The following is a 24,643-nucleotide window of genomic DNA, read 5'->3' as shown; positions in this document are numbered from 1 at the left end:
TTCCAGCCTTTGAAGTGGGGAGGTGGTTTTATGATGCTAAATATACAGATAAAAACAAACAATGAATCACAAAGAAGAAATGCTTTTAAAGCCTTTCTGAAGGAAAGCATTTCTGTGAGCTAATGCTTATTTTAATAATGGGAGGGCAGGGGGAAAGCTCTTAGCAACCCAAGATGAGATACAATTTTCAGTTAATGAAAACAGACACTTAGCTAGAGAGCAGCCTGTCAGAGTAGGGACTGTGTCTATCTTGCCCACGGCTGCATGCCCAGCACCTGCCATATAGTAGGCATTAAACAAATCGATGTTGAACAAATACACAGGATGCTAAACACTGATCACAGCAAAGGAGAAAATAAAAATAGAAGAGGATAGAATGAGGATAAGATAATACAGTGGGGATTTCTGATTCCCCACATAGAGGGTTTGGAAGTAGTAACCGTATGTCCAAGTAAAATAAATATCCCATGAAATGGTCATGGTATGTAGGAAGGTGTCTCACAGAATAGCAGGACTAGAAATGATATTTTAAGTGTTAAAGTGAGGAGGAGGGGCGCCTGGTTGGCTCAGTCGTTAAGCATCTGCCTTCGGCTCAGGTCATGATCCCAGGGTCCTGGGATCGAGCCCCGCATTGGACTCCCTGCTCCGTGAGAAGCCTGCTTCTCCCTCTCCCACTCCCCCTGCTTGTGTTTCCTCTCTCGCTGTCTCTCTGTCAAAAAAATAAAATCTTTAAAAAAAAAAAAAAAGAGAGGAGGAAAAACAGGATTTGTATGCTTTTCTGTTTCCCAGAACAATGTTCTAAAATGTCCATATTTTCTAAGCAATGTTTCAAGCTGAAATCTAATTTTTAGTTTTTATGCCATAGAATCATACTGAATGATGCTTTTAAATATGTAAAATTCAGAAAGCATCCTCTTGGGGGGTATAAGACCTGTACCAGTTGACCCCTGAACAACGTGGGGGTTCGGGGCATCAACTCACCGGGCAGTAAACAATCTGCGTCTAAGTTTTGACTCCCTTGAGATTTAACTAATATGCTTACTGGTGACTGGAAGCCACACTGATAACACTTGATTAACATGTACTTTGTATGTCATATGTATCGTATACTGTCCTCTTATAATAAAGTAAGCTAGAGAAAAGAAAATGTTACTGAGAAAATCTTAGGGAAGAGAAAATACATATATCCAGTACTGTACTGTATTTATTGGAAGAAAATTGGTATATAATTGGATCCAACAAGTTGAAACCCTTGATTGTTCAAGGGTCAACTGCACTTCATTTGTGAAGTCAAATAAAGTTAAATTTTATAACAAAAGAAAGCAATAAGCTTTCTTGTTCTCCTGTACACCCTCCTGCAGGCACCATTAAACCCTCTACTTTCCTGTCTGGCAGGTGAGGATTTTCTCTCTTCCAACTCCTTCTCTCCTGCCCCCATTTTCCTGATAGAGCAAAATCACAGTTGTTCAGTCTACAGTCTGTATTCTCAGGATTATGATGTACATGCTGTTTGCTGCTGGGCCGAGTCATGCTCCATTATTATATTTCCTTTCTTATATAACTTTATTTCCCAGAGCTAACAATTATCCCATTTTTTAAGTATTCACTTGATTAGTCGTCCTTTGCCCTCTGTCTCAACATTGCCTCCAGCACATTTTTCATGGTGAGTAGTGTGTCTTCTGACTGGTCGGAGCATGTACTAACTAGTTTAAGTATCATCCCTGCATAGGATTAAACCTATTAGATAATCTCCTCCCCGTGCTTTTCCCTGCGATCCATGTCCTGGCACCCTGCACCCATCACATCCCATTTTGGCCAGGTGCACTCTGGACTTGCACGTTTGCACATTTATCCTGGGAAGAAGTCCTGTCACCTTCCTTCTGTGTTGGACCCCCTGTCTCCTAGATCCTGTGGGTTTCCTTTTTCATGGACTAGTCCCTAATTTTGGCAGAGCACGTCTACCCTGACAAAGAACACACAGGAGGTCAATTTTGTGACTTTACATGCCTCAAAAAAAAAAAAAAAAAAAAAGATTTATTCTAAGCTCACACATGACTGACAGCTTGACTCTTATAGAATCTGAGGGTAAAAATCATTATGTTTTCATGGATGGTATTATTCTTCGGTCTTCAAGCTTCCATTGTCACTATTTAGAAATTTAATTGTCATTCTGATTCTTGATCATCTGAATGTGACGTACTTTTTATCTTTGGAATCCTTAAAATTTTTTTCCTTCTTTCTCGTGTTTTGGAATATTCCAATGACCTTGCTCACAGTCGGTCTTTTCATTCATTGCGCTGGGTACTTTACTTAGTGGGCCTTTTCAATCTAGAGACTCATGTCCTTCAGTTTTGTGAAATATAATTGTATCATTTCTTTGATAACTGCCATCTGTGGTTTCTTGTAGAATTCCTACTTGTTGAATATTAGATCTCTTGGATGCTCTTTTATAGTACATGTGGGAATCAGGCATGTATTTTCATTAAGCAAGAAATAAAAAGCAAATGAACTTTTTTAAAAATGGAAAACAGTTCTTCAATAAGATGAAAATTTTACTATTTAGTATTCGTTTATATCTATACTAATAAAAGAAAAAGCCTTTAAAAGCCAAGTAACAGGCTTTTAAAGCCTGTTACTATAAATAATCTATCTATATCTATAAATAATCATTAATAATACAGTTGTCTTACATGGCTAGGGCTGCACAGTTAGTAAGTTTCCACTTAATTCTTAATGCAACACTTCTGGGTATATAATTTGAATATAATTTTGATTTTTAATTTTGTTGATCATATTAACTGTACGTGAGCCAAAGATCACTCTGAAAAATTAAGGATCATTCTGGAAACCCCATTTAACATTTGACATCCCTTCACCATTACTATTATATAGAATCACCACTTAATTAGAATATTTATTCCCATAGCATTGGTATTTTGGTTTAAGATAACCAAGTTGAAAAAGCCTAACTCAAAAGCTGGAATACTATTTAATCTCAATTTAACTTAATAGCAACAAACTCAATGTCACTTGAGAGAGAGAGAGGGAGAGACATGTATATTAACGTTCATTGGAGTTCTACTATATTTTGGCAACCACTGTGCTTTTGTATATCCTCTCACAGACAGGTATATTCTCCCATGTTATACATGAAGCAACCGATGAACACAGAGATTAAGTAAATCACCAACAGTTATTTAGAAAGTCACTCAGCATTTTCTGGATCTGAAGCCTGTTTTCTTTCCATATACTACACACCAAAATCAATTATGCTATGGTATTTAAAATAAACCACATTAAATACTACATGCAAAGAAATCCAAAAGCCATAATGTGAGTTTTCACAGAAGGCATACATTTGATAACTTCACTTGCAAAACACAACACATGACATTAGTAGCTGGCTAAAATCTCAAGTTTTAAGAACAGAATTTTTTCATGCCTTATTTTGAATAATCAGTTACCTCAAATTGGTCGAAGTAGGGGTGCAGGAGTAAGCCAGAAATCCTACCAAGATATTGCCATCGAGAGAGAGAGAGAGAGAGAGAAACACCAGAGACAGGGAAAGAAAGAATGGGTCATCTTTACTAAAGGTGATTTACTCAACCTTACTTTAAGGTTCTAAAGTAGGAAAATTACGACAAAATGACATCTTCAGGTATGTCTTTCTATATTAACTAGCTCTCATTTTGTGATCAATTAAGACTTTGAAAATACTGAGTAGTTACAAAATACATGCGTTAAAATGTTTTTTGAATTATCCCCTTGTTCTTTCCAGCTTTACAAAAATAAGCCAAAAGCAAAATTCTGCCAAAATCTTATAATGATCTGGAATATAAAGCCACCTGACTTTGTCCCTTGGCTTTAATGTGACACTGGGTAAAACACGGAACTGCACAGTTACCTTCACGGCTGCAGTGACCGCAGCAGTGGCTGCAAAAGCCAGTCCTTGCCGGCCGAAGCTGACCACTGTCTCGTAGCCCCGCTCCTTGGCTTGGACAATATAGTCATCTATCTCCTGGGGAGAGACAGACAGACTCACAGGTAGAAACTTTATTTGACAATAGTGTCAAGAAGCCAAAAACAACCACCTTCCCCCATGAAATGATAGTTTCACTCGTTTTATAGCACAAACCATTCGATGATGTCCATTTCTAACGAACGATTTGTAGAAATAACTTATATATCTTACCCTTTCCTTGGAAGAAAGAAGCGGATGAAGGAATTTTCTATATATTAAACTTGCTCCTTTGGTATAGGGAGAGAGCAGCCACACGACAAAGGCAATCTTAAGTTCATAGTACAGGGGGAACCTAACAAGAACAAATTTGAAAAAACTGCGGATGAAACTAAAGTACAATGAGGAAATCTCACACGTACGCACACACACACCCGCATGCATGCACGCATGCACACAAGCTTTTAAGAAAGTTCAATCACCAAGTTTTCACATGTAAAAGTGAGTGATTAACAAAAGAACTATGTTTGAATTGACTTAATTTCATTAACTACAGATGAATTCTAAGCAAAGAGGAACCTGATTCCTGCAGAGATTCAGCAACTTCTAGTACAAGATTCTTCTGTTGAAGACACCACAGGCAAGCTGCCAACGGACTGTAGCCATCCAGAGAGAACATTAACAGCATGTACCCAGGGCGGCGAGGGGCACCCCTGACCCTTCCACATGTCGGTACCTGACATCTCTCCACTCACCAGGGCTAAGCTTTACATGCTCCAAGGGCACAAAGTTACCCCATGAACACATCTCCTTCTCTTTCTCAGAAGCCCCCAAGAACTTCCCTTCCAATCTCATTTGGCCGGAAGTGCGACGCTGGGCAGACAATGATTCACTCGTAAGGGGAATGGAATTCCCATGCGGCAGACTGGGAATGAGCGTTATCCACCCACGCACGCCCTTTTCCATGTGACTCTGCAGTGCTCTCTCTCCCTGTAGGCTGAGTACACTTCCTCGAGCAATGACTGCAGGTATAGACATGTGACTTGCTTTGGCCAACATCACGTGAGTCTGACATATCCCATGCGCGCAGAAGCTTTAAATGCCCCTTGACTTCCTCACCCCGACACCCCCAACCTCTTGCTTTAAATTTTTACTTTCTGCCATGAGAACAGCTGCTTCTTCAGCCTTGGTCCTGAAATGAGAAGACACTTAAAACTGAGCTGAGCCCAGCAAAGCTGCAGCCAACCTTTTGCCCTTAAATAACCTGAGCAAGAAACATGTGTTTGTTTTTCTAACTCGCTGTGGTTAAAAGGTTTGTCCACTGCCACAGCAAAAGTGAACTAATATACCGTAGGAGACTAGCATTCTTGGGCCAGGAATTATTAAGATATGTGATATCTGAACAAATCTGGGCTCTCCTGATGAGGCAGAGGGGTACAGGGCGGTAAGGAATGACTGCTGTGGAGTCAACAAAGGGTCTTTGCCTGGTGCAGTTACAGAGGAGTTTCTGGACTTCCACTGTTCCTGGTAAACTTTTGCTACATTATTCGTTTTTTAATAATGTATATATGCTACAGCTGCGATCAGGAAAAAATGAGGTCTTTAAAAAGAGAACCTTGAAACTTAAGAGAGACCTAGCATGGTTTGAAATCTGTTCTGCTCCTTAAAACCAAATAAAAAACCCTCACCCAAAACTCTACACCAAATACTTAACAGGAAAATGAATGAGCTTTGGGATACAGCAAGGACAAGTTTTGTTTCAAATCAGAAGAGAAAGATGGGTGCAGACACACAGAAGTTCATAAATGAGGGCAAGTGTTAAGAACATTTAAGTCTGATGACTTCTCTATTTTTTCTAGCAATCCAACGTGACCTAATGTGCTGTGAGAGTATGATGAGAAGAGCAAAGCTAGAAAGACAGTTTAAGGAGAGAACAGCAAATGTCTTAAACAGATGCAGGAGGGTATGGAGGTAGCGAGTAAAGGGAATGGGGAGGTTCAAATCGATACCTCTATGAGCAGCTGACTGATGTTCTGGGGGGCTGCCTTTGGGAGCCCAGGTAAAGAAGCAAAGTATTAAGTTTAAAGATTTTATTTTTTAAAATTTTTATATTTTTTAAAGATTTTATTTATTTATTCATGAGAGACAGAGAGAGAGAGAGGCAGAGGGAGAAGCAGGGAGCCTGATGCGGGACTCGATCCCAGGACCCTGGGATTATGACCTGAGCCGAAGGCAGATGCTTAACCAAATCTGAGCCACTCAGGTGCCTGTTTAAAGATTTTAAAAGGAGGACTTCTCCAAGTGATGGTAAGGTTTAGATGGAAATGCACCAGTGAAATATGGCACAAGGAGATTCAAGTTGTTCCATTTGGTATTACTTCTTGGTAAAATGTTAAATCCTTGAGGATATAAACATGTTTTAATTTTGTCTCAGCTATTTGGAACAGAGCAGCCAAGGAGCTGGTGGTGAGTGGGCGTCCACGTGGATGCTGACGTCATCCGGTCTGAGTGTTTGTAGTTGAGAGTTTTAAGGATGGGGAGGGAGTGCCAGAACCAGATGCTGTGGGCTTCAAAGGGGGAGTCATTTAGGAAGTGATAAAGAAAAATAGCCTGAAGTCATTGTGTGGAAAAAGGATAATGACTACCAAGTTTTTCTATTCCAAGATACTGGGACCTGTGTGGGAGGAAGGCAGGGAGCGACACATGGGGAGAAGAATGAGCTGCCTTTATCGGAGTGGGACCTGTAAGGAAAGTAATGTTCTTACAGGGAAACGAGATGAAGAAAATGAAACGCTGGATAATTAGGTAACTTGATCAAATTCACCTGGTTACCAGCAAGAGCAGGGTAAGAACTCGGGACACCTGATAAAGAGTCTATAGTCTGGCCCTTTCTCAGTGCTACAACTTACCAAGCGACTGTTTGATCTGTTACTGTTTCAATCACAGTATAGAGAGCAAAAACAATCCAGTACATCATCCATCGGACCTGGAAATAATAAAAACGCTTATGAAATAACAGACTGACATTATTTGCAACTCTGAATAATTACATATATATTTTTAGATATACAGCATGCTGGATCAAATGCAGAAGGTGATGGCTTAATTCTCAACAGATTTACGTCTGCGTTCCTCCCATCTCACTACATCAACAGTCTTGGGATATAAGACGAGAATCTAAGAATAGCAAATCTCCATCTTGACACAATATAATGTAGGAATCTGAGTGAAATAATCAGAACAATAGGATATATTTTTCTTAAGTGGAGGAAAGTTCTTTAAAAGATCTTATTCTTACCTACATGCTTCTTTATGATGTCGATTAGCTATTAATTATATAACAGCATAATGATATGATCACTTTTAATCTTTATTAGTCTTTCAAATTTTGCATTCCTTAATTCTCAATATATAGAAACTGTTCAGGAACCAAAGAACGATCCTGTGTTTGTTACATCCATAAGGTTGGTGCCCCAGTTTGGAAGTCGGTTAGTGTATTCTTTCCCCTGAAGCTCCTTGTACATCTGTAACCTCTCACACATCATTTCCTTCTTCTATCAACACCACAATGGTCACTGCAACCGGGTGAATGTTTGTGTCCTCCCCCTCAAATTTGTATGTTGAAATCCTAACCCCAAATGTGTACTAGGAGGTGGGGTCTTTGGGAAGTGATGAGGTCATGAGGGTGGAGCTTTTAACTCATAAATGGAGTTAGTGTTCTTATAAAAGGGCCTCCAAAGAGATCTCTCATCCCTTCCACCATATGGGAACACAGAGAAAATGGCCATCTATGAACCAAGAAGTGGGTCTCACCAGACACCAGACTTGCCTTCATCTTGGACTTCTAGCCTCCAGAATAGTGAGAAATAAATTTCTGTTTTTTATAAGCCACCCAATCTACAGTACTTTTGTTATAGAAGTCTGAATGGACTGAGACAGTTCAGGACATTTTTACTTCTTGCCTGGAATACAGCATCCTAACTGGTCCCTGAGACTCCAGTATCTCTTTGTATCAATCCTTTTCATAGAAAGCTGCCAGATTTTTTCTTGAACTCATGTCCCCAACTATACCTTTCTACTTACCTGAGCACATAGACTCTCTTCATCACAGGTTGGATTTTCATTAAGGATTAAAATCTCTGATCTTGCTCAATATTATAATAATGGCTAATATACAAAACCATGCCAACTATAGGTTAGGGATTGTACTAAGTGCATCACCTATTAAATCATTTACTCTCCACAACAATACTACAAGGAAAGAAACATAATTATTTCCACTACAGATAAGGAAATAGTGACAGAGAGGTAAAATGACTTGCTCAAGGTCACGTAGCCAGAGTTTGAATCCAGGCTGCCTGACCCTGGATTTGGTGCTATTAATCAATTATACGATGTAGAGAAAGAATTTGTGAGGATTTGCTAAATGTGAGATCCAAGAATAACCACTACTTCACTTGTTCTCATCCCAATGAGATGAAAAAAAAAAAAAAAAAAAAAATTTAGGTCTCTATAAATAGCTAGAAAATTGACCTAACTATTTAGTTTTAATATAGAAGCTTGTTTGGGTATTCCATAGACAATAGAAACTATAATTCAAGTGGCTTTTATGGTTTTCTCTTTACATGGACAATTCAATTCAAAATAGCCATGTATAACTTTTGAAGCAATGTATCATGAAACAGAAATAATACCAATTTACTCTAATTTATAGACTCCTGAAAGCTTAAAAAAATTTGCCCAAAGCAAGTAATAGGGTATATTCTCTATATGTGAAATACAAGGCAACTGATTTACAATGATCATCTCAAATTAAAAAAGAACAAAACAGCCCAAATGTACTCTTTAGTAAGTTTTTTTTTTTTTTTTGAACTTTTCATGAGTTCTCTTAAATTGCTCACTGCTGCCAATTCCAAACTTTTGTCCAAATATGGGGATTTTCTTCTAGGGCTCACATCCTATGTATATTCCCCCCTCCCTTTTTAAGGAAAGTGATACTCTTACATGAGTTGATTCACCCAGACCTTCCCGATCCAAACACGAACTCAGCACTTTTCCCTCTCAACTGTATTCAGAGGGTTAGCTTTCACCCCGATTGACTAAAAGCCTCCCTCTCCCAAAAAGGAAATGAAGAAAAAAGACTACAAACAGAATAATGAGCTTTTCCACAGCTAGAAGGGATCTTAGAGGTGATGACATTTTTGAAAACTATACAATCCTTTATGGAGAAAACAAACAATCACAAGAGAAAAGCGCTCCCTCTGGGCCTCCTATTCCAACCACGGTGGGACTCCGGAGGAGACGCCAAGAAACCTGAGTGCTCTCTGGGCAGAGCTTGAAAACAAATAATACAGTAAACCTCTTACTATCTTGAGGGCCAAAATAAATAAGGTGAACAAGGCCAGTGAGCTAAGAGATGGCCGGAGGAGGCACAGTCTTCCCTGATGCGAAGGACACAGCTTCTCAATGAACAAGGGGTGGCCTTCAGACCCCTCTTGTCAGTCCTTGTCCCTCTCCTTGTACTCAACACAGGGATTTCAGCGTGACTATCATCTTTCCCAGGAAAGTGGAGGTTTAAATTCGGTTGTCTGTCTCATAGAAAGTTTAGGAAACTTTCAGAAAGGTAAAATAGTTAAGTCAGTGCTTGTTACTTTTCATTATTTCACTATTTCCTACCACTGTTACGATTGTGTTTCCAAATGGATAACAACTTCACAAGTAGTTGTAATTTACTGGTTAGCAGAGTAGAAGAGAGGTAATGGGGACTGTATACATAGTTACTGGTGATACCCTGAATGACTAGTTCTCCAATGAATGAGAGCGGCTACATGTCCCACAGATTTTAAGGGCTTATTCAGTTTCCAAATGAAGTTATTAAATTAATTTTAAACCCCACAAAATAAAAGTGCTTTAAAGAATGTAATGTTTACCTCTTTATTTTTTTAAAAAGCTTTTATTTATTTATTTGACAGAGAGACAGAGGGTGCGTGTTACACAAGCAGGGGGAGGGGCAAAGGGAAAAGGAGGCTCCCTGCTGAGCAGGGATTCCCAGGACCCTGGGATCAGGACCTGAGCCGAAGGCAGATGCTTAACCAACTGAGCCACCCAGGTGCCCCATGTTTATCTCTTAAAAAACCCCCGTATATTTATTTAGGTTGTGAGACTATTTAGTAATGTCAAAAATTTAAAAAGAAGAAAAAGAAGGCAGCCATGCCATTGCCATTTTAGTTAAAACACAACCAACTATCCAATTAAGAGGGTATTCCTGGACATTTTCTTGGAGTATTGACAACAATTTTATATAAGCAAAACTCCATGGTATAGGAATTTGTCTCTAATGAATAAATTCCTTGATAATCTGCTCTTAGGGATTTTTTGGTTGTCCTTATCAGAAATATGGACCTTAAATTATAATAGGCAGGCAATAATACTTAAATGAATGTAATGAGTGTGTGTTATTCGTGGGAGCAACCACAAAGAAAGTTAACCTTGAAAGATATTGCTTTCTTTTTTCTATTAATGGATTTGGTTGGGATTTTATACCAAATGACTACTCAGCAAAGCTTTTATTAAAACTACACCTCAAGGCCACACAGCCTATGTTTAAGGTTCCAAGGAAATAGTAAGAAAGAAGTCAAGGTCAAAAAGGAAAAAAAAAAAAAAAGAAAAGAAAAGAACAAGTCACAAAACAATAGAAGTATAATTAAACATTGTGAAGATTAAAGATAAAATATTCTTTAGATCAAAAGAAAACATCAAAGCAAAATGCAAAAATAAAACCAAAAATAGGTAGGAAAACAATCACACTGATAATCTTGAGAATGTATATAACCAAATATAATCACCTTTAAAATGTTATACAAATATAAGTAACTTAACTGGTAACCTTAATAAATCACAACCACCTTTTAAGTTGCTGGAAAAAAGGATACTGGCATCATCTTTATTTGTTAAAAATTTATGTTCTTGGGGAAAAAAATTCATGTTCTTGGGGAAGTAGAAACAAATAGTATACATTATCTTTCTAGTTCAGAAACAATTGGTAAAATCAGGAAGCCATTGTCTAGGTATCTCCATGAGAACAACGAGTAATAAGAAAGCCATACCCAACTCTTTCTTAAAAGTCTCTCTTTGGTCCCAGGGAACTGAATTATCCAACAAGGTGAAGCTTATTACCTATAAGCACTAAGATGGGCACACACACACCCTACTTTTGATAAATTTTCCTATCAAACATAATTTAAACAATTCTTAAGGACTCACGTGGCATCATTACATATAACACTCACTAATACAACGGTAGCAAACCCTACTTACCTTATGTTATGAGAATAGAAACATGAATAGGATAGTTTCTGTCCTCAAGGATTTAACATTTCACTGGGGAAAAAAAATGAGTAAAAAACTGTGATTTAAAAAAAAAGTGTTCTGCTGTTTTTACTACATTAGATGTCCTAGCTTCCAGTGTGAGTCAAGAGCACAAGAATTTGAGGAAAGCTTAATAAAGGGACTATTTATAAAGTTGTGAGCAAGGTTCAGGAAACCCAATAAAAGGCTACTGGTGTACCCTGGAGCTAGCAACAAAAGGAGCTGGCATTACCCCTAGATGTGAAGGAAGGAGGGAGGGCAGGGAAAAGTTTCCTGGAATCCAGAGAGGGCAGCTGTAGGGGAGAGCTGTAGCCGCAGGTAGACAGTCACAGTCAACCCACGGTGGCAGGGGAGGAAGGGAGGATGCTGGGAGGACAACCCTCTGATCTCAGGCTCATCCTGCCTTCTGATCTTCTGCAGAAGCCGCTCCTGGGCCAAACCCAAAGGGAGGCCAGAGGTGATGCAGTCTGTATGAATCAGCCTCCTGGGCCATAAGCAAGGGGAAATTCCGCTGGAAGGGCGAATAAAAGGTCCCAGCACTACCTCGCCTGCCATCTCTTTGATCCACCCAGAATGGAAGTCTTTTCTCACCACTTCAACAGATCCCTCCCCAGCCCAGATGACCACAATCTCCCATCTGCATGATCCCCACAGCATCCTAACCGATCACCCTGCTTTCCTGGGTCTTTTCTGTATACAGCAGTCTGAGGCTCTCCTTAAAAAAGAAGCCAAATCACGTCATTCCTCTGCTCAAACCTCTCTTAGGGCTCCCATCAGTATTCTTACCATGGCCTAGAAGACTCTGTGGATGTGGCACCTGCTACCTCTCTGGCCTCATCTGCTCCTCCTTGCTGTCCTGTTCTGCTCGTCACCTGGACCCTTTTACTGGCCCTTGTGTGTGCAGATAGACTCCTGCCTCAGAGCCTCAGTACATGCTTTTCGTGTTGTTTTTTTTTTTTTTTGCCTGAAATGCTCTTCCCGCAGTTATCCATGTGGATCACTTTCTCACTTGCTTCAGGTCTCTGCTCAAATATTTACCTGAGACGTCTTCTAAAATATCAGTGTCCTCCTAGCTCCCTTATCCTGACTCATTTTTCTCTTTAGAAACATATCATGTATCACTGACACATCTAGCAAATGTTTACTTTTTTTTTTTTTGCCTTTCCCTACTAGAATGTAAACTCCAAGAGGAGAAAGACTTTTATTTTGCTCACTGCTGAATTCTTCCCTGTGCCTAGCATCAACAGAGCTCCAAAAATACATATTGATCAGTTGCTGAATGAATATGGGCCGTGCACAGCTCAGCATGCTCCATTCTTTAAGGATTGCAAAAGGTTAGACCCTCAAGAGGAGATACAGCAGGATGGGTGAGCATCAACTAGCCCTTTAGGAGATCTGGTTTTAAAAGAAAAAAAAAAAGAGGAAGAATAAAAAAATAGCATGAAGCAAAAAGAAAGCGTGTTTACATTCTCAAGGATTGAAAATTTTGCCAGCAAGATAAGAAGATTCAAATGAAGAGAAAGCAGGTATACTTAATGGAACAAGATCCCACATTAGAAAGACAAGAATTAGATTAGGAAGAAGAGTGGGCTCAAGAAAGCAGGAGAGAGGCATGCTCCTCTGGGATGGAAGGAAAGAAAAGACTGGCTGTGTTGGGAAGAGGACCAGAGCCAGGGACCTCTATCTTTACTCTAGAGGAGGAGAGCAGGTCACCCCTTCAGGCTGGGTGTGACTGTAAAGGAGGGTGGGTTGGAGGACAGTAGTAAAGGTTTGGACAAGCTGTTCATCTGGATGGGAAAAGCAGCAGCCTAGGGTAGAGATGTTCTAGATTATGAGACGAAGGATGGCCTCAGCTGCTCTGGAGGTGAGATCCAGGAGGCTGCCAGTGGTCTAGGTTGAAGACAGTGAAACAAGAGAGCTGGGAGGTGACAGCTTGCTGTCCGTCAAGAGGCCTAACAGCAGAATTGTGGCTGTGGAGCGGCCCAGCCAGGGCTGGTGTCTCTCAGCCCCCCTTTGCAGGTAGGTGGGGCCATGCATCCAATTCTCCCCAGCAGAATGTGAGGTGAGGCTTTTGAGAAGTGGGTGTATCTCCCCCACAGGCTCTTCCCCCCTTCTTGTGGCCTGGGAGGGCAGGGAGCAGGGCAATGTTGGAAGCCATGTGTTGAAGGTAGGTAGAGTCCCAGTTCTTGAAGGATGGCATGAGGAGAATTTGTTGCCAAAATGAACACCTAACCTGGACTGTTCTATGAGAGAGAGAGACATTTCTATATTCCTTCAGCCGTTGCATTTTTATTACACATTATAATTATAGTAGCTTAGCCTACCCTAACATGAAAGGTTACGCTAAAGCAAGGCTGAAGTAACCAAGGTTCCAGAATGAGGGAAGCATGAGTCCCAGTGCCCCGGTGCCATCATCTGCCATGTGTGACATGGTTAATGTCCTAGTTGGTGGTGAAGGTGATACCACCACAGCGATCTGGAAATGGAGAAGAGGAGTACCATGTTAAGAAATTCTGGTTGAGACACTTTCAGGGGACTCTCATGAGGATCTGGAGGACAGGAAGCAGTGATGCTCTCATGCAGCAGATCGGGGAAGAGCTAGAGAAATACTATTTTAAACTACTCTTGTGATCCCTTGGCAAATGTGGTTCTGTCTGTGTGAATTTGTTCATTATCATCTGCCCTGTCCGTCTGTATGGCTTCAGTGGCAATCCCCTTCTATTTTCATTAGGCCAATAAATCAGATAAATTAGCTGGTTAGAAATATGAATAAAGTTTTAAAGTGGGTATATTCTGAGTGGGAGGCCAAGATATCCAAAGTATAAAGTACATAAAAGTCAGTGGGATTACTACTTGAAAAATGTTGTTTGATGCTCACTTTGCTTTGTTTTGTTTCCCAAGAGTATACTGATGTTTCCTATGGTACCTGAAACAAAAGACATTCGCAAAGATATTTACTAAAAGAATTAATGAACTGGGCTAACGTATATACAAGACTGTAATTTCCATTCTTCCTAATTATTTGGTAATAAACCTCTTTTGAAAGTGGTCACAATGAACTGGTAGTCATATTTAAATCTTGGAACGCAGGGTGTCTGGGTGGCTCAGTCAGTTAAGCGTCTGCCTTCGGCTCAGGTTATGATCTCAGGGTCCTGGGATCGAGCCCCGCACTGGGCTCCCTGCTCAGTGGGGAGTTTGCTTCTCCCTCTCTGTTTGTGTTCCCTCTCTCGCTGTGTCTCTCTCTCTCTGTCAAATAATAAAATCTTTAAAAGAATAATAAATAAATCTTGGAATGCTTTATGTACTATCTTTTTTGTGACTAGAGAAATGTGAATATTTTAATTTACAATACATTATTTATAAGTAAAAGATTCTTCAAATGGAATCTTAGAATCATTTAAATATCAAAATGAATTTATATTCCAAGAAAATATACTCTTATAATTAGGCAAGTTCTTTTGGAGATTATGGAATCTTCTGTGATATAAAACCATAGTATCTAAAATTACATTCTAGTTTATATAGTGCATGGATCAGATTAGCTTATTTAACAAGCCAGCACCTGCTTTATTATTACTCAAAATCCATAAGGCTTTTACAAAGCCTTAGCATTTCAGAAACCCAGACAGTCATGTGATGGTGTTCTTAGCTTTACTCTCTCAAAGGAATTAGAGGATATTTTAAGCCTGAGTGAATACTGTAAAATGAATATACCCATAGGCTAAATTTACTATCAAAAGACCATGCTCCATTTAATAGGTATGCATTTATCTACCCTTGATTGCAAAAGTAGGCCTCAGTTCATGATCTTTTAACATTTTTTTTAAGAAAAGAAGTTTTTATGATTTATATCCTTAGACAATGAAATTGACTGAAATCCCCAAACAAATAAAGCAAACAAAAAGTGAACAGCAACTGTGAAATAATCCTTCTGATTTCCATCACAGAAATTGAGAGCAATGCACAGGCCCTGAATATATAGGGGAATATCATGTTTTCGTGGAAGGAGGGCATGTTGCTATAGATTTATGAGTCATGGTAATAGCAGTGATGGCATATTAATTAAAACATATTGGGGTGCTTGGGTGGCTCAGTTAGTTGAGTGTTTGGATTTTTTTTTTTTTTAAAGATTTTATTTATTTGAGAGAGAGAGAGAGAGCACGAGCGGGGTGAAGGGCAGAGGGAGAAGCAGACTCCCTGCTGAGCAAGGAGCCTGACGCAGGGCTTGATCCCAGGACCCTGGGATCATGACCTGAGCCGAAGGCAGACGCTTAACCAACTGAGCCACCCAGGCACCCCAAGCGTCTGGATCTTGACCCCAGCTCAGGTCTTGATATCAGGGTCACGAGTTCAAGCCCTGTGTTGTGCTCCACACTGGGTGTGGAGCCTATTAAAAGAAAAAAAAAATTCTTTTTCTTTAAATTGTATCTTTATATAACTTATTCTCTCTATGCTAGGACCAGTGTGATATTATAACAACAGTGGTATTAACAGTATTATATATGTTAGAATATTGATATAAGTGCATAATTACATTTGCATGATGAAAAGAAAAATTATGTGATATATTAATTCGATAGATATTACTCAGGGCCTTTTAGAAACAAAGCCCTTTTACATGAAATAGGTATAAACCTGATGTCGAGGTGTTCCTACCACCAAGAAGCTTTCATGGGAGGGATTAGTAAAAGAAGACATAAAAGGGTAAGAATTGGTGATAACCAGCATAATGTTTGCTCCACCATGTAACTACTAATATTTTATTATATATTATATATTATTCATTTGCCTTGTATGAATTAAATTTCTTCACTTCCAAAGGAAAGCCTTCCCGAATTAACTCCTCCCCCTCTAAAGGTCATATATAATCTTTGTGCTCCATCCTTTTTCTTTGTAGCATATCTGAGAAATGGTTTATATAACATCTACCCCTGCTGCTTAGAGTATAATAACCAACAGGGACAGAAACCATCGCGTTCACCATCATGTTGCCAGCACCTAGCACTCTGGGTCTGGTAAAGCAAGAACAGAGGAAGACTTTTGCTTAATAGTTTCTTTCTTTCTTTTTTTCCTTTTTTTTTTTTTTAAGATTTTATTTATTTGACAGCGAGAGAGAGAGCACAAGCAGCGGGGGAGCAGGAGAGGGAGAAGCAGGCTCCGCACTGAGCAGGGAGCCTGATGTGGGGCTCTATCCCAGGACCCTGGGATCATGACCTGAGCCAAAGGCCACCCAGGTGCCCCTGCTTAATAGTTTCTTAATTCTGGGGTCTCAGTCGGTTAAGCAGCTGCCTTTGGCTCAGGCCATGATCTCAGGGTACTGGGATCAAGGTCTGCATCGGGCTCCCTGTTCAGCCAGGGGCCTGCCTCTGACCCTCTCCCTGCTATCCCCCCTCCCCCGCCACTCGTGGTCACTCTCTCTCTGTCTCAAATAAATAAATAAATAAATAAACTCTTTAAAAAATTAGTTTCTTAATTCTAAGGTCTGGATTGATGCAAGACTCAAACAAGTAACTTTGGACTGCAAATAGCAGTTTGTAACATACAAAATAGTCTATTTTGTCAAAGTTGTTCTCAGACTTATCAGAGATTAAACAATTTTCCAACATTTCTTAATTTCAGATTCTTTGAATCATAAAGCAATTAATGCCAGTCTTTAAGAAAAGATGAAAAATTACATATGCCTAATGATTTCAATTATAACCACACTAAGTAAATCCAGATCATAAAATGCTAAAATATGCTTCATAGGGAAAAAAAAAAAAATCTTTGCTGAGTCTGAAAAGAAATAAACATTGCTGAATTTCAGACCACCCGAAGAGAACTTTATTTTCTGACCATTATTATTCACTCAAGTCCATTCACCCAAAACATTCATTCTACACCACATTTCAGAGACAACAGAGAGACCTTCTAATATAGAATTCTTTAGAAATAGTATAGAGTTGAAAAGATTTCTCCCATTTCATTAACATTATGCAATAATTTGGTTACTTCATAATGATTTTTCCCCACTAAAAACAAAAAGGAACAAAATGTGAGAAATCAATAGAAAAACTCCCTCTTTTATCCAACCCAGATGGCTCAGTTATGGGATTTTTCCCACAGCTGTGCCAAGTAGAAGCATGCTTGAAAATAAGCTAGTTGAAGTTCAATCCAAAGTGAATAGAGACCATGGCTGAATAGAGTTCTTTTTTTAAAAAAGGGGCATGTGTTTGGGGTGAATACATGAGGCTAGAATTGATTTGGGCTTCCTCAACTTCTTCCCCCACTGCCCCATTTAAGACTATCTTAACTTTGTACAGCTCCCCCAAACTCAGATGTCTGGGGGTTATACTTTCAGATGGTGAAGCTGCTGCAACACGGTTTACCTGCAGATCCCAGGCATCACTGCCAAAGATCTCACGGATTAATTAGCCTGTAGGTTTGAAGGACTGTAACTAGAAATGGAAGTCTCTGTCACCCTACTTCCTTGGTCTTCCCCAGTGATTGTGAATCACAGAAGCCCCAAGTATCTCAACCCTGACCTCAGCAGTTTGAGGAACTTGAGAGAAGGCAAAAGTGCAAAAATGTTTAAAAACTAGGTGATAATTTAAAAGGAGTGTTGGAAAGAAGATGTAAAAAGCAGGATCTGCTCATGGGAACTGTTCCCGGGAGCAGAATTTAGGAAGGAATGACCTCTTAGTCCAAAATAACTCTCTCCATCTTTACTGGCTGAGAATTCACAGTTCACTTTTTTATACTGTTTAAAGCACTACTGATTTATTTGGGATAATAAATATTTGTGAGAAAGACAGTTCCCTTAGAACCACACAGAATTTCTCGGGAGGGGCCCAGGGAGAGGGAGAGAATCTCAAGCAGACACCCTGCTGAGTGTGGAGTCCAATTCGGGGCTCGATCCCACCACCCTGAGATTGTGACCTGAGCTGAAACCAAGAGTCAGACGCTCAACTGATTGAGCCACCCAGGTGCCCATGAAATGCGCTACTTCTAACACTAAATTGTCACTCTACCTAAAAATAAATAAATAAATAAAAAATAAATGATCACTCTACCTTCTTCTTTCCCTAAGTGTTCCCAAAGCCTTGGCCCATCATGTTTCCCACGTGAAGTATTCCAAGGACTGGCACCATTCTTTAGGCACTGAGGTACCACCATTCCATCTACCTTCACATAGACAATCCCATCTTGCTATTTCCACAAGTGAGCTAACCTAGCTACTACCGGATATGCTTTCTCCAGGTGACAGGCAAGACTACGATGGACATAGAACAGGAAAAATTTCATTCTTAAGGTAAGATACACTCTTTTACATACAACTTATAGTTATATATTCTAGGCTCAACAGCATACTTTGAACATACAGTAATCATTCAAACAGTAAGAATCAGCCTTTATACCACATGGGAGAACACAGTGTTCTTGAGAAGCAAAGACTGGTAGGAAAAAACTCCAGAAAGAATAAATCTCTGTCATGACTGAAAATGAGCCTGGGATATCAAATTACTTCCCTTCAAAAGCCTGTGCAATCAACCTCACAGAGAACTGAAGTTCACATTTGGGTGAGTGGAGAGAGACGAGTGACAGGTCACAGGATACTTGGGGGTAAGAAAGGGCTGGCTGAGTGCCAGGGTGCAGGACAGCCAGAAGGCCCTGGGTAAACACAGTCAGAGGAACAAAGAGGCAGGAGTAAGGTGAAGAAAGGTGGATGATTCTGAAGGGAAATTTCACTGACGGAGGGAATTTTGTGTATGGCCAGCCCTACAACACAGGAACTAAGAGAAAGTCTAACTCAATATCCTTACCCTTATAATTGTATCGTATAATTTTGTTAAAGTATTATTTTTCTACAAGACCTTCCAAGTTGTTAATTAGTCCATGTACATACAAATGTTTCTAAAACAAACTATTTGTTATTTGGTGTCCATCTGCATACCTAAACTTATATTAAAAAAGTACAATGTGGTAAAAACTATTACTTTTCACAATAACATGATACCTCTTAATTATTTTCACCTTGGCTGTAGATAAAAATTACTTGGGGATTAAAAAAACATATTTAGGGGCACCTGGGTGGCTTAGTCAGTTCAGTGTCTGACTCTTGATCTCAGCTCAGGTCTTGATCCCAGCCAGGTTCATGAGTTCAAGCCCTGAACTGGGCTCCACACTGGGCATGGAGCCTACTTAAAACAATAATAATGAAAGGATATAACATAATAAAACAAGTGTTAGATCTTCATTTAAAGAGGACTACTGGAAACCTTTGAAAATTAAAACAATATTTAAAAATAAAACTATTCAACTCCATCGACTTTTGTGACTTTTCAAGATCTTTTGAAGATGTTCTTCCCCATTTTACCTACAGAATTTGGAACTGTGGTTTTAAAAAAAAAGGAATCAGTTTATATTTAATCTGATAGCCAACACACACCTGTCAGAATGGCTAATATCAACAACACAAGAAACAACAGGTGTTGGTGAGGCTGTGGAGAAAGAGGGACCCTCTTGCACTGTTGATGGGAATGCAAGCTGGTGCAGCCACTGTGGAAGACAGTAGGGAGGCTCCTCAAAAAGTTAAAAATAGAACTACACTATAATCCAGCAACTGCACTACTAGGTATTTACCCAAAGAATACAAAAACACTAAATCCAAGGGATACATGCATCCCAACGTTTATAGCAGCATTACCTACAATAGCCAAATTATGCAAACAGTCCAAGTGTTCATCGATTGATGAATGGATAAAGATGTGGTATATATACACAATGGAATATTAGCTATCAAAAAGAATGACATCTTGCCATTTGCAATGACATGGATGGAGCTAGAGAGTATTGTGCTCATTGAAATAGTCAAAGACAAATACCATATGATTTCACTCATGTGGAATTTAATTATTTATTTATTTTTTAAAAAGATTTTATTTATTTGACAGAGAGAGACATAGCAAGAGAGGGAACACAAGCAGGGGGAGTGGGAGAGGGAGAAGCAGGCTTCCCGCGGAGCAGGGAGCCCGACACAGGGCTCGATCCCAGGGTCAGACCTGAGCCGAAGGCAGACGTTTAACGATTGAGCCACCCAGGCACCCCATATGTGGAATTTAAGAAGCAAAACAAACGAGCAAAGGGGGAAAAGAAAAGAAAGAGAGAGAGAGGCAGGGGTGCCTGGGTGGCTCAGTCGTTAAGCGTCTGCCTTCGGCTCAGGTCATGATCCCAAGGTTCTGGGATCAAGCCCTGCTTCAGGCTCCCTGCTCAGCGGGAAGCCTCCTTCTCCTCCCACTCCCCCTGCTTGTGTTCCCTCTCTCATTGTCTCTGTCAAATAAATAAATAAAATCTTAAAAAAAAAAAAGGAAGAGAGAGAGAGGCAAACCAAGAAACAGACTCTGAAGTATAGAGAACAAACTGAGGGTTGCTGGAGGGGAGGTGGGTGGGGAGATGGGCGAAATAGGTGATGGGGATTAAGTAGTGCACTTGTGATGAGCACCAGGTGTTGTATGTAAGTGTTGAATCACTATATTGTATACCTGAAATGAATATTACACTGCATATTAACTGGAATTTAAATAAAAAGTTAAAAAAGATAAAAGATGCCTATTGGAAAACTTTGTAAGTTAATACAATACTTTAAAATAAAACTACTCAACTCAATCTATTTTTGTGACTTTTCAAGACCTTTTGAAGACTTTTCTCATTTTACCTACAGAGTTTGGATCTGTGGTTTAAAAAAAGAATCAGTCTATATTCTGATAGCCAAGAGACAGACAAAATTTCATGTATTTGTATAATACAATTCAATACATTTTTGTAATTTTTCAAAAGAATTTCATCTTTTTACATTTGTATTATATTTCTGAAGTAACATCTCTCATGAGCTTTTATTTTTATTTTTAAAGATTTATTTATTTCTTTATTTGAGAGAGAGAGAGACAGTGAGCGAGCTGTTCCTGCACAGTGAGGGTGGTGGCAATCAAGTGTTTTGGTAGCTGTAGCCTTTCTGATTTTCAGCTGTTCTATCACTGGGGATTGGGGTGGAGGTAGCTAGGCCTCCCTCCAATTTACTACTTAACAACATTTCCTTTAATGGAAACAACCGTTTCTGTCCCTGTTTTTAAAAAATCTATTTCCATTGGCACTACAATTGGTCAAATTCTTCTTAGATATTAGCAAAAGCCCAAGTTAGCCTATTAGGTTTAAATGTTACTGTGAGAATTTTTTTTCTTTGTGTCTGTTTTCCAAAGCATTTGCATTGGAAGCTAGAAAAGGACAAGATAGCTGCGGTTGGCTAGCTATATCTTAGTGTGAAAATTGTAGGAATGCTTTTGTTGACTTCATAAAGGTCAAGGGGTACTGTAATTCACATTCTAAAATTTTTGAAGGAACTGTGCTAGACATTCATTACCACACACCTCAATTATATAACCTTATTTAAATTTAACACTTGTTTTCTAAAGTGGATTCACTGTAATGATCATGCGATGATCATGAAGAAATTGGTTTTAGAAAACATAAGGAAGAGTATAAGTCACTTAATTATAACAGCATCAATTACTTCAGGAGTGAAATTACATACTGATATGTATTTAACATAAGTAAACTTGGCATATCAAAGTTAGGTTTATAAAAGAATATTCATCACCTACCTTAAGGTAAATGTAAGTAGATTTATTTATTTATTTCATTACAGGATAATGAACTGTCCCAAGTTATTTTATTTAACTGTCCTAAGTGAAATTTGTGATTTTTATTTATCAGTACTTGATTGGCAAACCAAATAACTCAAGACAAGATGGATACACATGTATTCACTGTATGTCAGTTAAAATTAACTTTTAAAATGATTGTCAAAGATCTAAAAACTGGTATCTATTACTACTTTTAAACTATCTTCCATGCGAACACATTTTAAAAACCAATGTTAATGATAAAATAAGTCTTATTTGATATCACAGTGTATTTCAGCCAGAAGTAGTTCACTCACAAAGTCAATCTGGGAATCTGGGTAAAGATGATAAACTGAATATACACATTTAATTGCATCCTTACCACAAATCTCATTAAAACAACAGTAAAAGTGATGTTTTAAAAAGATATTAAGTCCAGAAGAATACAGAAGAGAAGACAGTGTCGAAATTTTTGGAGGTAGGAAGGAAGTGGATGAGTAGCAACTGACTTAGGGGGCCTGAAAAAACTGAGTATTAAGCTGACAGTGGGAAAAACTGAGAAGCAATCCAACTTGACACCGCAGAGCTCCAGGAAGGCTCAAGAATTGGTGACACAATCCTTGGCCACTAGGGCAAAAGACAGGAAGAATGGCTGTTAAGTCTGCCTAAGGAGCAGGCAGGCCCCCAGATGCCCTCCCAATCTAGTGGTTTGGTGATGTGCCTCCTTCCTCCAAGAAGAACCTTGTAGCTGATTCTCTGGGAAGAGTGAGTCAGAGGAGCTCTGGATTTGTAAATCTCTGGCACACTAGAGTAGGAATTAAGTTACAGTTTATAAATTAAATATTGAGAGCCCCTAACCCTTATTCTCTCACCAGAATGCTACCAACCAAGTACCTTTCAGAATGGAAGAATCTTCTCTGAAGAGTCTGACTTGCATGAAAGAAAATACCTAAAGTTACAGATATTTTGATAATTTTCCAAGGAAACAGTTGTTATGGTTTGAACTGTGTCTCCCTCATATATGTTGAAGTCTGTTATGGACTGAATTGTGATCTCCCCAAATTCGTATATTGAAGCCATAAGCCCCAAGGTGACTGTATTTGGAGACAGGGCCTTTATGGAGGTAATTAGGATTAAATGAGGTCCTAAGGGGGCCCTAATTTGATAGAACTTGTGTCCTTATAAGAGACACTCACAAGAGCTTTCTTCACACTTACACATAGAAAAGGCCACGTGAGGACACAGGGAGAAGGTGGCTGTCTACAAGCCAGGAAGAGGCGTCACCAAAAACCAATCCTGATGGCACCTCTATCTTGGACTTTCAGCGTCCACAACTGTGAGGAAATCAATTTGTGTTGTTTAAGCTCCTCAGTGTGTGGTATTTTGTGATGGCAGCCAGATCTGACTAATACAAAGTTCTAACCCCCAGGACCTCAGAATGTGACATCATATGGAGACAGGGTCACTGCAGATGTCATTAAGATGAGGTCATACTGAGGTACGGTGGGTCCTGAATCTCATGTGCCTGGTTCCTTGTAAGGAGCAAAGAAGCGACTCTGAGTCACAGACACATGGGGGAGATGACCATGTGAGTGCAGGGGCAGAGTGTGAAGTGCTGCAGCTGGAAGGTAAGGAGCACCAAGGACTGGCAACCACCAGACGCTGGAAACAGGCAAGAACGGATTCTCCTCAACAAGTGTCAAGGGAACGTGGCCCTGTCCACATCTCAACTATGCCCTTCTCACCTCCAGAACCATGAGACATAAATTTCTGTTTTTTTGTTTTGTTTTGTTTTAAGCCATTCAGTTTGTGGTATGTCCTCTCAGGAGCTCTGGAACAGATATAGTTGCCTCATCAGATCAGCCTACATTGAAGAGGACATTCAAGCCTCTTCATGGGCACAGGGCCTCCAGCCAGCTTGTGATTATCATACTCCAACATGAGCGGTGGACCAAGGACTATGAAACATTTGAGAAAATCAAACATGAGAGACAGGCTGAAACAAACAAACAGAATTCAATGGAGAGACTATGCAGAAAGAACACATCTAAAATACCATCATTCATAGACTCAGGCAAAAGGGAAGCTATTTTAAACAACATAAGAATAGGACACTAGAGGAAAAGGAACATTCATTGAATGAAAAGCACTCTTAGAAATTCAACACACAGGAGTAGGAATTAAAAGATTAACTAAAGGGTTAGAAGATGAAACTGAGAAACCCATCATAAAACAGAGCAAAAAGAAAAAGTGACAGGAAAGAGAAGAAAAAAGATCAGAAAATTGCCTCTCACACAGCCTTCTTGGGAAGGATATATTTCATTTAAATGAGGAAGTAAAATAAAAAGGAGGAAAACAGGAGATTAAGAAATCTGAGGATCTAAAACAAGAGCCAGTCTGGAATATCTGATGGATGATAACGCACTGAGAAGAAATCTACACAACTGTGGAGAATTCGGGTCTAAATGCGCAGTAATAGAGAATAACACATAAGTGAAAAATCAAACAAACAATAAACAAGACAATGAAGAACACCAGGGAAAATAAACTACTGTGCAGGAAAAAAAAAATGATAATGGTAGGACACTGTAGAGACCAAATGCAAATAGTGTTTTTATAGCGAAAAATACTATGTAACAGGTACTCTTACATGTCAGCT

At 39.4% G+C, this 24,643-nt stretch overlaps 1 protein-coding gene across 2 annotated transcripts in view; it reads right to left on the bottom strand.

Annotated features, from left to right (window-relative positions):
* The window catches only part of REEP3 (receptor accessory protein 3), a 98,302-nt gene that overhangs the window by 20,818 nt on the left and 52,841 nt on the right, over nucleotides 1-24,643 (bottom strand). For both annotated transcript variants that reach the window (XM_021699495.2, XM_021699496.2), the window contains exons 3-5: nucleotides 6,868-6,944; nucleotides 4,193-4,313; nucleotides 3,905-4,018 (exon numbers count right to left, since the gene is read on the bottom strand). In XM_021699495.2, the coding sequence (XP_021555170.1) occupies nucleotides 3,905-4,018; nucleotides 4,193-4,313; nucleotides 6,868-6,944 (312 nt within the window). The remainder of the gene's footprint in view (nucleotides 1-3,904; nucleotides 4,019-4,192; nucleotides 4,314-6,867; nucleotides 6,945-24,643) is intronic.

This window comes from Neomonachus schauinslandi, chromosome 6, assembly GCF_002201575.2.
Source record: "Neomonachus schauinslandi chromosome 6, ASM220157v2, whole genome shotgun sequence".
Classification (NCBI taxonomy): Eukaryota; Metazoa; Chordata; class Mammalia; order Carnivora; family Phocidae; genus Neomonachus; species Neomonachus schauinslandi.
The sequence above is the reverse complement of the archived record's forward strand: the minus strand, read 5'-3'. Positions and strand labels throughout refer to the sequence as shown.